Source organism: Eretmochelys imbricata, chromosome 7 (assembly GCF_965152235.1).
Source record: "Eretmochelys imbricata isolate rEreImb1 chromosome 7, rEreImb1.hap1, whole genome shotgun sequence".
In the NCBI taxonomy this organism is placed as follows: domain Eukaryota; kingdom Metazoa; phylum Chordata; order Testudines; family Cheloniidae; genus Eretmochelys; species Eretmochelys imbricata.
The window spans coordinates 112,569,106-112,584,261 of record NC_135578.1 but is presented as its reverse complement, the minus strand read 5'-3'; the positions used below and the strand labels follow the sequence as shown (position 1 = coordinate 112,584,261).

Genomic DNA, 15,156 nt, shown 5'->3' with positions numbered 1-15,156 from the left:
TCCCATGCTTCATCATCTTTAGTGCTATCTGAGTCTCCACCATGGTGATAGGTCTTGTGTGGTTATTGCTTGCGCATACTTCCCTCAACCGTTTCTTCGCATTCTTTTCATTAAGCAGTTTCTCATAAAATCACTGCTACTTCCTAATGACTTCAATGCCTTCCATTTTCTTCCTTGACACACTTCACTGCTACCAAGTCCTCTCTTGCTTCTTTGCCTAATCTTGCCTAATCTACATTTTCTTTTTCCCTTTCTTTTGTTAGTTCTGCATATAAAGCTTTAAATGCCAGACTCTTAACTCCCACAACTGCTCTTTTTGCTGGTTTCTTTAAAGCTTGTATTCCTCATAACTTTTCATAACCATTGCTTAAACCTTTCCTCCTTTACTGCCTCTTGCACATTGCTGGACCATCATATCTTCTTGCCATGAAATTTTATCTCCTTTTGTTTGGCCAGAGGGTTCTTATGCACTTTCTGTAAAAATTGGATGTTTTTCAACAAATCTCGCTGGTATCATCGTAGTTGGTTTGGTCATTGTGCAAAGACTGCAGTACCTCATCCTTAAATCTCAGATTGGCTTTCCTATCTGCAAGTCTCCACCACTTTATTCTTTGTTCCACAACTTACCTTTTGCCATCCAATAGCTTTTTTGCCCAGGAAGTTCATTACAAGCAATCTGTGTTGCTTCGCAGTCTACTCTCCTGGGATCACTTTACAGTCTCTTACATTTTTTAGATCTTTTTTTTGTCCAGAAGTAATTGATCTGGGTCCGGTTGGCACCACCCTTGTATGTGAATAGGTGCTTCTCCTTCTTTACAAAGTTTGTATTGGCAACAATCAGGCTGTGGGTTCTGAGCTAATGCAAAGATATCCTCACCCACTTCATTTCTGGTTCCAAAGCCTCATCCTCCATGACAGTCGTCATAACTTCACTGTGTTCTCCCAAATGTCCATTTGAAATCTGCTCCAATAATCATGTACTTAACTTGTGATGCTTCTTGTATTGCTCCTCCTACTCAATTGTATAGCCAGCCTGTGGCATGTATGTGCATATAACATTAAATATACGTTCTCTGCTCAGTGCTATTGTAACTTTCATGAGCTGGTAACTGTTCCTTTGGATGTTTGCTACCTTATTCTTTAATATTTCTGCTATGATTATTTTTACCCCATTCCTCCTTGCTACTAAACATCCCTGTTTGTGGATTTCAACACCTTCCATTTTGGTTCTTGTATACAATGTACATTCTTCTTCTCTTCAGAGTCTCAACTACTACTCTTGATTTTCCAGTCATTGTTCCCACATACAGGGGATCCAAACGTAGTGCTTGGGCTTGCATCTTTTGCTGCATTCACGCAGAATGCGGTAGCCTTTTCCCACTTTCCATAGCCATCAGGTGAAGTGGTCATGTGTTTCTTCTGGAGGATTCCATAGTATTGTACTAATATAATCCCTGAAGACAAAGACGCAGAGAATCATCTGTGATTAGAACAACTTTTACAAACTGGCTGGCTTGACCTGATATTCTTGGTTTGAAATGTGGTGTGAAAAGTGGATTTGAACGTGACCTTGCTTTTCTATTACATTTGCTATTAACAGACTTATCCTTTTGTGAATTTCAGTAGCTGAACTGTTGAGACATATTGTCAATTAAATAACTAACAAGCAATGGTTGCAAATTCAGATGGATTAGTTTAATGGTCTCTCTTAATTAGTTTCTGAAGCCTAATTGTCCATTTGTATCTAGCACACTTCATGAGAAGTTATTGTGTCTGCTGACCTATAAATATGTTCTGTCCTTTCTGCATTGTGGGCTTATAACAAAAATATCCAATAATAAAATATGATTGAAGTTTCAGAACAATAGTCAAGCCAACAGTTGTTGATTTTTTTTTTTAAAAATGAGTTAAGGCATGCGGTAAAGTGATTAAATTCACTGTACCAATCTGAATACTAAACTAGTCCTGATGACTTAGGAGTTGGATTTTATTACTCTTATATAAAAGGTTGTTTTATTTGATGAATAGGTTCTTTGGTGATGATTTTTATCACAGTGCAGTACAGCAAAATATGGTGTTCAAATCTTAGTATGTTTATTAAAATTTAGTTTTATTAGGTAATCTGAAGTGATCAGTGGAAAAATAGTGTTGGCCAAGTGATAGGTGTGGAACTATATTTTTCTAGGAAAAAAGGTTTTAAAGTGTCTGCTTTCTAAAACAAGGTAACAGACACACTATCAAAGAGGTCTTGGTAACTGAGGGAAGGAGCCAAAGGACAATTTTGATAAAATATGCTTAATTTAAAAGAAAAATTATTATTATAACTATTCTGAAAATAACTGTATATTGTGACAAATGTATTTGAAACGGATATGAAATATATGTACATTTTCCCATCTACAGTTACTGCATCATATGACTTAAAAATCTGTTGCCAGATTTTATTTAATTGGGTTTATTGTATTACTACCCTAAGATACTACTTTTTGATCTGAATATGTATGTATAATAAACATTGTTGGAATGTTGCAATAGACGTTACCTTCTTGTTTTTGTTATAAGGATACTGTTAACTTTAAGTTCTGAAGTTGACTAATTTTAAAAAAAACAAACTATACCTCTGATAGAACACTGCCTATGCATCAGTTCATCCAAGCACAAAAATATGTACTTAAGTTTAAGCATGTGCTGAAGTCCCATTGACTTCAACAGGATGATTTATTCTTGAAGTTAATTATGTGCTTAAATTATTTACTGAGTAGGGGTGGATTTACTCACATTCTTTAAGTACATACATATGTGCCTGACTGAACTGATGGCTTAAATAAAGTGCAGAGAATTATGTTTTCTTTTGATACCCTGAAAATATTTATAACAGTCTTCTTAAAAAATATGGCAGAACAACAGCACTAAACATCTTCAGTCTTTTGTTGTTCTTCCATTTTGTGCATATGCCAGCGTACCATCTCTTCAGTTTGTTTGCTGTTGATACTGGTAAACATAGATCTGGAGAGCCAGGAAAAGAGCATGCAGCTGAGCCTCCCCTGAAGGGTGAAATAAATTATGTCATCATGTTAGTACATGAGCCAGGAAGCTCAATTGGTTATTAACAAAGCAGTGGAAATGGTGTTAGGCAGAACAGTGTCAAATGCACAGAGTAAACACATTGGGGGGACTTTTTTTGTTGCCAGCTTCTTTCGCTTTTATTGAAAATTTTAGATAAAAGTATGATATACAGGTTGATGGTTAAATATAAATTGTACATTTATCTGGTTGTGTTAAAGCAAATTTACCCAAAAAAATAACATTTTAGAACATTGAAAGTTTTCATAGGATGAATTGGGTGATGACAGTAAGAGTGTTTTCAAATTTTGAGGAAAGAAAGTAGAATATGTGGCATTGCTGAGAATTACCAGACAGTGGTATTGCCAATTGGACTTGGTAGTTCTATTTATCGGAATGTATAGGCATTAGATGTTAGGGGAATGCTTATTATGAGATGTGTCCAGTTCTTTTTAGAAGCTCACTCTATCACCAGTACAAAGCTGTAATTATTGCTGTAATTTCTCTGCCTAAATTTTATGTCTGAACAACCGTTAATCTTAGATGCAGCTGCTGCTTACAAGTTATAGCCACACAAGCAAACAAAACATTACATGATGCCAACTGTATTACTCTGTGCATTTGTGTGTGTATTGTAAACTGGTGAAGGGCAATAAAAATTACTTTTATTTTATGCAAAAGTTATTTATTTCATTTGGGAAAGTGTGTGCCCTGCCTTCAGATTATGACATTATAAAAATTAAATATCATTTCTTTCTTGTATTATAGATTTAAAATGTTTTATGTTTACATAGGGGTTTTTTTAACATGAGCCAAGCCAATTTAAAAATTTGGAAAAACATGCATAATATATCCAACACATCTACATGGTTTCAAAGATGTAAACTGTTAGTCCCTGACTTTACAATTGATTTATTTGGGACTACTCATGCTAAGTAAGGACTTATCCCAGGAGTAGGTCCTTGCAAGGTTAGAGTATTATTTTATGTTTCTCATATGTCTCTTCCAGGATCAAATTCATGGCTTGTGCCAGAAACCAAAGGAGCAATTGTGCAAGGTGGATATGGCCATAGTAGTGTCTATGATGCAGTGACAAAATCCATTTATGTTCATGGTGGATACAAAGCATTACCTGGCAATAAATATGGATTGGTGGATGACCTTTATAGATATGAAGTTAATACGAGGACATGGTAAGTAGAATTAAAACAATGGTAAACTAAGATCAAGATAACATAAAATTGTTGTTATTGTAAATATCTCACTATTGTATATGCATTAACTTCTTTATTTGCGTTTATATTTATGTTGTAATGATTTCATAATTTTCAGTGCTGGAATTTTCAGAAAAAGAAAATATATGGATAATTTTCCATCAAAACTGAAGATTTAGCAGACAAAGCATATTGTGTGCTGGCAGGTTAATTTTAGAAAATTTAGTATGTTAATTTTAGTCTTTAAAAGGTCTGGTCATTTAAAAAAAAATCCAGAAGTTTGAATTTTATGGAAGTTGTCAGCCTCCTTTTGGAACCTGTGGAGATCTTACCAAACTCTCATTCCTCAGCAGGCTCTCCCTACTTCTAGTTGCCTTGTTGGATTGAGGCCCAGAGATCTAGAACTCCTGTCTAATTAGACTGTGAGCTCTCTGGGGCAGGGACTATGTCTGCACATGCACACCTGTATGTATCTACAGTGTTCAGCACGCAGGGGCCTTGGTGTTGATTAAGGCTGGGCTTGGCAGAATTTGATTTTTATTTTTTTCTGATGTCAACAATTAATATACATTTTCATTTTCAAGATTTTTACTTTCAATTTGTAACTATTTTTACAGTTGTTGGAAATTGATGGGGAGGGTTAGGGTAGCAGAGAGAGTGGTGTTGCAGTAGGATCTCAGCACTGACAGCAAGGCTGCAAGGGACTCCCAGCATGGCAGAAGGGCCTAAGAGACCAGGACACAAGGTGCAGGGGAGGCAGTGATTGTGGCCCAGTGGAACAGAGACCTCCAGCCTGGACTGCACGGAGGAAGACTAGCCCCTGGTTATAAGGTGCTGCTGAATAGTTCCTGCCAGGGACAGCTCCCACAGTCCTGGCTGGTGACTGAGTAAGCGGGGCTGCGACAGCTGAGACAACAGGGCTGGGGGCTTGTCTTCCTCCTCTGCTCTGTCCTACTAAGACCACATACTTCCCTACCCCTTATGCTTGCAGGGATGGGGTGTCACTGGCTCTACAGCTGTTCAGGGAACTCTTTGCAGTCCCGCTGTCACAAGACTGAGTGAGCAAGGCTGCAGAGAGCAACTTGTGCTGCCGCAGAACTGTTGACACCCGATCCCTGCAGGTACAAGATGTGCGAGGAGGCACTCTGGCCAACTGTTACCGAGTGATATGGTTTTTTCGTCAGTTCAGCATGTCAGGTGACATGGATGTTTACCAACATATATTGATTTAAATTGAATCCTGCCAAGCCTAGTTAAGGCCTTTGGGTGCTACGGTAATACAGATATTAATAATAGTTTGTTTAGGATGATAACAGTGAGCTCAGTCACATTCAGTATCTTCCTGTTTCACTTTTCTGGAGTAGGTGTGCAGGGAGGGTGATGGCAGCACGGGGTTTTCCTCCCTTTCTCTTTCCTTTTCCATTTTCTCACACCCATCTTTCCCCCAAAGAACAGCTGACCGCATTTCTGCATGTTGGCTTCAGTGCAGTTGACTGCATCTGTAACTCCATCAGAAGCACAATTGATCATATCTTGAACCATCACCATGCTATTCTGCCCCATGCAGCTTTAAGCAGGTGAAGGTGATCGTCCACAGAGAGAATTTTTCTTCTCTCTGATTTCAGAGTAACAGCCGTGTTAGTCTGTATTCGCAAAAAGAAAAGGAGTACTTGTGGCACCTTAGAGACTAACCAATTTATTTGAGCATGAGCTTTCGTGAGCTACAGCTCACTTAATCGGATGCATACCGTGGAAACTGCAGCAGACTTTATATATACACAGAGAATATGAAACAATACCTCCTCCCACCCCACTGTCCTGCTGGTAATAGCTTATCTAAAGTAATCATCAGGTTAGGCCATTTCCAGCACAAATCCAGGTTTTCTCACCCTCCACCCCCCCACACAAATTCACTCTCCTGCTGGTGATAGCCCATCCAAAGTGACAACTCTTTACACAATGTGCATGATAATCAAGTTAGGCCATTTCCTGCACAAATCCAGGTTCTCTCACTCCCTCACCCCCCTCCAAAAACCCACCCCCATACACACACAAACTCACTCTCCTGCTGGTAATAGCTCATCCAAACTGATCACTCTCCAAGTTTAAATCCAAGTTAAACCAGAACATCTGTCGGGGGGGGGGGGCTAGGAAAAAACAAGAGGAAATAGGCTACCTTGCATAATGATTTAGCCACTCCCAGTCTCTATTTAAGCCTAAATTAATAGTATCCAATTTGCAAATGAATTCCAATTCAGCAGTTTCTCTCTGAGAATCCCAGATTTGTAAGCTGCAAAGAACTAGTAAACTGTGGTCCTCTCGTCGTATTAGAGAGACGAGGAGGGATGGCTGTTGTGAAGTGTTGCTACTGCTTGGGACTCACTGGCTGACAGCCCTCCCTAGCCACTCTCACAGTCTGGATTATTTCCCATTCCTGCTTGTATCTGTGATGGAGTGTAGATGGGGATGAGATAAGTCCTGGCAATAAGACTGAATGTGCAGTGCACTCAGACAGCAGTCTTACAGGTGTGCGAGTACTGCCCATCACCTTGGTGTGTGTATCCCTTCATTGGCAGGAGGCTGGTGTTGCTGTTTAAAAGAAACTTCTGTGGTGCTGCAATGAGAGAGGCTGGGACTATTCTTCTATGTGTTAGATTTAAAATAACAGGGCACCAGCCATATCAAGACTATTGGCAGCTGTGTGATTTTTAGTCTCCAGTTGATGGCTTAATAATGTCTATTAATCTTCATGGTTGTAATTTATAGATTGATGATGAATGAATTCAGCAAAATGATCAGTTTGAGGGAATTACAATACTGATGAAGATATCAACTTGATTTAAAAAAATATATTAATATAATTGATGGTGTACTTATACAGTATTTAAAATTAATTACACATAGTATGATGATATAATTATGTGCCAGATATGTTTAGGGTGAAATTCTGCACCATATGCTTTGATATCAGTGTGGTGTACAGTGTGGCCCTGATTCAGGATAACACTTAAGCATGTGCTTAATAGGTACCTCAGTTAAATTAATATTCTGTTTGTAAGCTTGATGCTTTTATTTATCAGTCTGTCCCTCAAGTTTACTGTAATTTATTAATGCTGCTTATGTGTTCTATGCACAAACTGACCTTTGAGTTTTTCACCTCAGAGCTGTTTCAAGATCAAGCTCTATATCTGAACATTTTATTCCTCCAATTTAATATTTGCCCTGGGCATTACTGGCTTCATTTAAAGGACAGAAGGTTTGCTTTCGGGTCAGCTTGTTGGAAATGTTAAGGAACATGTGAGTTTGATTTGACTGCAGAATCTGTATTTTAAATGCCACTAGCTTATGGCAATTTGGCAACATTACAAGAAGAATTTTTTCTCCCTTTTTATCTATTTTAAGCGACCACATTCATAATACTAACTTATTGTCATCATTTTTCCACTGGCTTATGAAAGGAAAATAATATCATAGTCTCTTTTATTTGAGGGAACATTCAGTAATACAATGCAAGCATTAGTGATATTTTTAATACAGATGAGAGCTTTTTAATAAGACTTCCAAGGTTCTATAGCTATTTTTTGTTAAATTATAATAATTGGGGGCATTATAATGTCAAAGAATTACCCTGACTAGTTAATACAATGTAGCACTGTCTTTTGCTTACACTTCTATAAAATTATCTCCATATTTAGTCTTTATTTCATGTACACTATATATGTACTATAAATATATATATTTATATATAAATAAATAAATGTGGGTTTATATAAAATACGGAATTCTACCTATTGAAAAATGTGCTGTGGCTCACTCCAGTGTATTTGTGTTAATATGTATAAGACTATTGAAAGATGCTGGTCCTTACTGATGGCAGTTACGGAAAGAATAAGTGTGAAGGGCCAATCTTAGTCAATGATACATTGTGCACATCGCGGCTTATCTTGGGAAATTAGCTACTGCTAATTTTTCAAGTTCATCTATGTGCGTTGTTCACTTTTGGTATGTATGTGTGTGCAGAAGGCAAGAACAAGTTCTTTTTTGTGAGTGTGTATGTCCATTACACTGTAGGTGTCTGCATGCCTCATCAGCACTGATACCAGACAGCTTTTCCTAGTAGTACCCAGGCAGCGACCCTGCCAATTGCGAAGTGAGGGTATAAAGGGCAGTTTCCCTGCAGTTCCTTTTCACCGTCTGTGGTTGGAGCATTACTGTTTCTTGTGAGCTACTTACCTACCTTTTACTCTTCTGCCCCTTGACACTCAAAAATCTTTATTATTTTCATTGTGGTTTTAGATTTCTTTTAACTTCTTATAATCTTGCTTTGAGTTTCACTTAGAAGGCCTCTGAGCACTGCCAGTCAGACCCGAGCCATCAATTTCAGGGACTATCAAGATCAGCTATTTTGTCAGCTGTGACAGAGCGGTCATCCTTAATTCCTGCGAGTCAACAGCCCATGTCTGTGCTGATCGTGCAGGAGGCTTATGCAGTGGCCAAAGATTTACTGTACCTGACAGTACTGCCCTCCCTCTTGCTGCAGCTTGAGTACTCTTGTCCAGGCTTAGTGCAGCAGTCAAGATAATAGGCACTGGAGCACTGTATTAGAGTAGTGCACACCTCAGCCCCGGTGCCAACTCCTGACTTATCTTCTGGGCCAGAACCAGGTCCTCCATCCCAAATGATACCAGTGGCTAAGAAACCTGTTATGCTTCCTCTGGCATCATGTCGGTACATATCCAGATTGCAATCTCTAAGGACCCCTCCCGGTACTCTACCACCCTGGCTCTTGAAATATTCTGATTCCTTGTCAGATTGAGATAAAATTTCAAGTATTCTGGTACTGAGATTCTAGAGCTTCTTTATGTTCCTGTTCCCATGCTTATCGGCGTGGTTCCAAGAGGACTTCTGCTAGAGACTGGATGGTTGGGTCGGATGTGCCTGGGGCCCAGTACTGTACCAGCCCCTGCAGTGGCCCTCTTGGATGCGTTGTTGGGTGTCTCCAACATCCAGATCTACTTCACTGCTCCCCAACGGCTCTAGAACAGTTTGCATAGTGGGGGTGCTGAGAACTGTTTGAACGAAACCGTAAACCTTGTATATAATGGAAACCACTTCAAGCCAGGGGCTACGGTAGCACGCCTAGTTCCTGCAGCTATGCAACTCCCTCACACAGGTTGATCTTCCAGGAGGGAGCCTTCTCCTGCCAGTACTGATAGACTATTGTATTAACTTAGTTGGAATATATGGGATAAAGGTGTTAACGTAAGTTAGTTGCTGTCCATTAAACAGTGTTAAACAAGCAATGGGGCTTGGTATACAAAGACATTAGTCTACTTAGCACCATGGCAAACATGTTGTTAAAAATCCTTTTAACACTTTATTAATAATACAGAAAAGAAGGAAAAATAATTAAAGCATTTGGAATGTAGAGTATTAAATAAGGTTTTCATTTTAACATCTCTTGTTCCCTTTTCCTTTAGTTGTAGACAGTTTTTAGAAGGAAAAAACCTCCACCCTGTTTGACAATCTCTTAGATGTCATTGCTACGGTTATAGTTGAAGTTCAGTCTTAGGAGGTAAAGCCTCCTTGTTTGACTCTTGATTTCGATGGAATCAAAGATGATGAGAACTGTTATCCCAGGTGGTGGTTGTGATCCAGCTGGAGCTGACAGGGAATGTGATGTCATCTGGGTCCCCCTCTCTCTGGCCTATTTTGGTCAGGTCACCACTCAGGATCATGGTGATGAAGGCCCAGGGTCCTAGGAAATGCTGGGGATGGCAGCCATGATAGTGAAGCTTGCTCCAGTAGCCTCTGTCAGTTCTTTCCGTCTGTTTTCCTTGTTGTCCTTTCCCCACAAAATCTTTCTTCTAAAGACCCAAAAAGGGAGTGATGGATACAATAGTCAAACCCCTCATTATTTTATCTACCAGTTAGGCCTAATTATCTGACACACCAATTTTTGCTCATTCACTTCTGGCTCCACATCTCCTGGTATTTAACCAGCATAATTTTAATACAATCTTTGAATTATGTCAACATGGCCTTTTTGGTTTAGATGAATTCAGTTATTTTGTCTCCCTTTCATATCTTTTCCCATCATCATTTGTTGTTATGGGTTATTGTAATATCTTCTGAACTTTTGCATATTTTGCACAGTTCAGCTCACAATTTAAGTAAATTTGTAGGCCCAGTTGTCACAACGGAAACATCAGTCAGAACTAGAATATTTTCTCTCTTGTCTCCTGTGCAGGCATCCTCCTTATTGCCTACTGAGGACTTTGTATCAGAGGCTGCTGCCCCTGCGGGCATCCTTGTCTCCTGATGAGGAGCTGGTACTACAGGCGACCACCCCAGTCCCAGGCGACTTTAAGGTGCATCAGGAGCTCCTCAAAAGAATGGCAGCCTCCCTGGGTATTCATATAGCACTAATGGAAGACAATACCCACAAGCTCATTGACATTCTCCATCCCACTGGGACAGGGAAGGTTGCCTTGCCCAGAAATAAGGCCATTATGCAGCCAGCCAAAACAATCCGGCAAACCCATTCCTCCATTTCCACTAATTGCTACAAGATTGGAACAAAAAAGATAAAGTTCCATCTCCTGGGGTTGAGCAGTTTTATTTACATCCCATACCTAGGTCATTAGTGGTGGCTGCAGGGAATGAGAGGAGCTGACAGATCAGAGCTAAGGTTACCCTAAGAATAAAGATGCCAAGACGTTATGGCTAGAAAAAATATTCTACATCATCTCTGCAGTTCTGCGTTGCCAATTATAGTGCTCTGTTGTCTTAGTATGACTTTTCAAACTGGGAAGCAATATCCCAGTTTGCTAGTAAACTACTAGAGGATTCCAGGGAGCAGTTCCAGTCACTTGTTGCAAAGGAATGCCTTGTGTCTCATTCAGCTTTACAGGATTCTTCGGGTACAGTGGGTTCTGCAGCCAGAGCCAAGGTGATAGTGGTGACTACGCACAGAGCATCCTGGTCACTGGCCTCTGGGATTCCTGTGGAGGTACAACAAGGAACTGAGTACCTCCCTTTTGAAGGCTTTGTCTTGTACTCTAAGACAGATGAGGCTATGCACACACTAAAGGACTCAAGGAGAGTACTCAAGTCCTTAGGCCTCTATGTGCCCATGACAAAGAGGATGAAATATTGCCTGCAGTACCAGCTCAGACAACAATATTATGCTTTCTGGCAGCCTGACCAGTCCATGTGGAGGTGTAAAGGTCACACAGGAGGATGTTCATGCCCTTTACTTCCTTGCTCTCTTTTTCTTGGCAGCCACAAGCCTCCAAGCAGCCATTGTCGATGACGAGGACAGTATCCTATCCAACCTGTATCTTATGGACCCTTCTCCATCTCTCTGGGACAAGTTGTCACCTTTTCTCTGGGCTTGTCAGTCCACCACCTTGGACAAGTAGGTGCTAAGAATGGTGGAATCGGGATATACCTTCCAGTTTCTTTCTATCCCCCACTTCCAACCCTCTGCTCCTGCTTCAGGGGCCCCTCTTATGTGTCTGTGCAAACACAGGAAGTACAGACGTTATTCTTTGGGAGTGATAGAGGAGATGCCCTCATTTCATCAGGGCAGGAGGTTTTATTCCAGATACTTTCTGATACTCAAAGCAGCTCTCAGACCCATTCTGGGCCTTCAGAACCTCAACAAATACATCAGGAAGTTGAAGTTCTGCATTGTATCCCTGGTTACAGTTACCCTTTCCCTATATCTAGGAGAACGGCATGTTAACTTACTGGATGCCCACTTCCATATGGAAATCTATCCTGGCCACAGGAGATTCCTGAGGTTTGTTGTAGGAGATGACCATTAGCAGTTCACTATCCTGCCTTTTGACAAATTATCCGCTCCGAGGGTACTTACCAAATAAATGGTGGTAGTGGCTGCTTACTTATGCAAAAGAAATGTGTGTGTATCCTTATCTGGAAGACTGGTTGTTTTGTGGATGATCCATACATCATGTGCAAGTCGCTGTCCAGAAAATAACTGTCTGTTCAACATCCTGGACCTAAAGTGAAACAATTAGAAAAGTCAACTTCTGTGCCCTTGCAGAGGATAGAATTAATTGGCTTAGTTTTGGCTTCAATCTCCTCCAGGGCTTTCTAGTTGCTTGCTAGTTCCCAACTATATGGGACTTCTCAGCATCCCTCAGTACCATCCTGAGATCACTGAGAGGAATTGTCTGTTTCTTGGGGATCATGGCAGCACGTACATTTGTCACTCCCCATGCTGGGCTGAACCTCTCTGATTCATCACCTAGACACGCCAGTGCGAATCCCAGAGAGGGTTCTGTTATCTCTCATCTGGAGGATGAGCTAAGACTTCTGCAGGGGAGTCTGTTTCACCCCTTCTCTCCTTTTCAAGACTTCAGTAACGGACACATCAGCCATCACGTGGGGAGCGTATGTCAGTGACCTTTGAATTCAGGGATTGTGGACTGCATATGAGGCCAAATTGGATGTAAATATTCTGGGCATGCCAGCACTTCACATTCAAAGTAAGGCTGTTCAGACAACACCACTGCTGACTTTTCTGTGAGGGAACAGGGAGGAGCCATATCAGTTGGCCTCTCCCAAGAGGTTATCAAGCTGTGGAACTTGTGTATTTGGAGCTCGGTTACTCTCAAAGGGTCTCACCTGCATGGGGTCCAAAACAGCCTCAAAGATTGTCTGAGCAGAGCATTCAGTCTGGATAACACATGGTCCCTCTGCATGAACTTGCTAGCCTTGTGTTATGCGAAGGGGGGTTCTTTCTGTGGACCAGTTTATGACTCACCAGAATAGGAAGCGTTCCAGTTTTTGCTCCAGGGTGAGTCCAGGATCAATATCAGATGCCTTCCTGTTTCTGTGGAACAAAGAGTTCCTATATGCATAACTGCCAATAACCATGGTTTTCAGGGTGATCCTCAAGCTCAATAAAGATCATGGCAGGATGATCCTTATGGCCCCAGCCTGGCTGAGACAGACGTGGTATTCAAAACTGTAAACTATCCACTTGAGGACCTGTGCTGTTACTAGTAAACAGAGACCTGCTGTCATCTAACTGTAGGTGAGAAAAATCATCTTAAACAAAGATTGTATCTTGCTAGGTTACGTTTTAGACTTCAGGATACATGTTTTCACTGTATTTATTTGTAAATATTTCTACCTTGGCATCACTTAATCCATGCATTTTTGTTAATAAACTTGTTTTGCTTTTGTTAGAAATCTTCAGTGCTGTATAAGTTCAGTAAAGTGTGTGCTTCTAGAAAGCTAAAAGGTTGGCGTATTATACTGTCTCTGTAAAGGCAGTGAACCTAACACTTTCTTTGTGAGGGTCCAGTGAGAGGGATTGAGCCCTTTCTTTGTGAGGGTCCAGTGAGAGATACTAAGGTCAGCCTGCAAGGAGTAACCTGGTTGGACAAAGCCAGGGTGAGGCTTGTGGGCTGTTGGCTGGCTGCTGGGGTCACAGCTCTGGGTAAAAGCTGCACAGCCACAAGACCCCCAGGGTTACAAGACAGACGGTGACTGAACCCATTACTGGCCTGGGTGAACCCCAAAAAGTCATACATGGTAAGATGGTTTTTACTTACCTCATCATGACCATATCCGCGAGGGGACTAAATAGATAGCCCATCAAAGACCCAACGCCTTCCTGGATTTGAATTTGTTGTTGTTGTTTGTGCTTATGGGCCCTCCCTTTGAACCACTGGCATCGTGCTCTCATTTTTAAACCTGTCAGTGGAGGTTGCCTTCCTGGTGGCCATCACCTCCTGTGGGGGTAGGTGAGCTGAATGCATTGGTAATTGATCCACTGTACAATGGTTTGTACAGTGACAAGATGTAGTTGAGACCACACATCAACTTCCTTTTGCATGCTTTCAACAGATATCGTGCACTGTCTGCACAATCAAGAGATGATGTAAATAAAGATAAGGCAGTCCTACAGTACCTCTTCTGATGACTCTGAACTCCACCACCTGGGGTAACAGCTTGAGAATCACCTACAGTGTAATAAGCATATGGAAGCACTCGAAGAAAAAATGGTTACATACCTTTCCATAACTGTTGTTCTTTGAGAAGATGGGGCGGGGTGACTCTGCCTTTATACACTCACTTTGCAGCACGAGGGCTCAGAGATGGCTAGGGTTGCCCCTACATGTTCTGGTAGGGAAAACTCTCCAGCACCATTTAACAAGGTGTGCACACATCTTCAGTGTAATGGACTTATGCAACACATCTCAAAGAATAGCAGTGACAGAAAGGTTAAGTAAACATTTGTTTTCAGGAATTAATTGTAACGTTGACTATCCATTTATATATAGTACATTATCTTTTGTGATATTTTTGAAAGTTTTCCTTTCCTTTTTAATTCTGTATCCATTTATAGCAGTTATACCACATTACAAGTGAACACTTACCCACAGTTACCACACAGTGGCCTCTGAGATATTGTATAATTTTCTTACACTTATGGTGTAAAGTAACTGGATTTCAGAATACCACATTGTGGTATCTTTGGGTAAAACTTGACTTTTTATTGGCAACTTTTGAAGTATCATTGTTAGTTTTTAGCTTTATAGCACCAACATTGTGCCCGGAAGGTAACATACAGGTATGAAGACAAAGCAATTTATGCTCCAGGGCACTTACAGTGTAAACAGATAACATACAAAGAAGGCAGGAGGTTGAAATGGAACAAAGAGAAGCATTGAGATTGATGTAAAAGTTAAGCTCAAGTCTTGTTAGTTTCTCAACATCTGCCTGATATATGTAGGAGAACACAGGGAATCCTTTTTAAAAATTTTTTAAAGTGAATTTGAGGATGTGGAGGATGAATACAGGAGCCAACACTTACATAAGTTTCAGTGGGCACAAAACC

The 15,156-nt window shown here is 40.6% G+C and overlaps 1 protein-coding gene across 1 annotated transcript in view; it reads left to right on the top strand.

Moving 5' to 3' along the window:
- The window catches only part of ATRNL1 (attractin like 1), a 1,064,110-nt gene that overhangs the window by 169,845 nt on the left and 879,109 nt on the right, over positions 1-15,156 (top strand). The window contains exon 9 of the mRNA XM_077821844.1: positions 4,073-4,256. Within this exon, the coding sequence (XP_077677970.1) occupies positions 4,073-4,256 (184 nt within the window). The remainder of the gene's footprint in view (positions 1-4,072; positions 4,257-15,156) is intronic.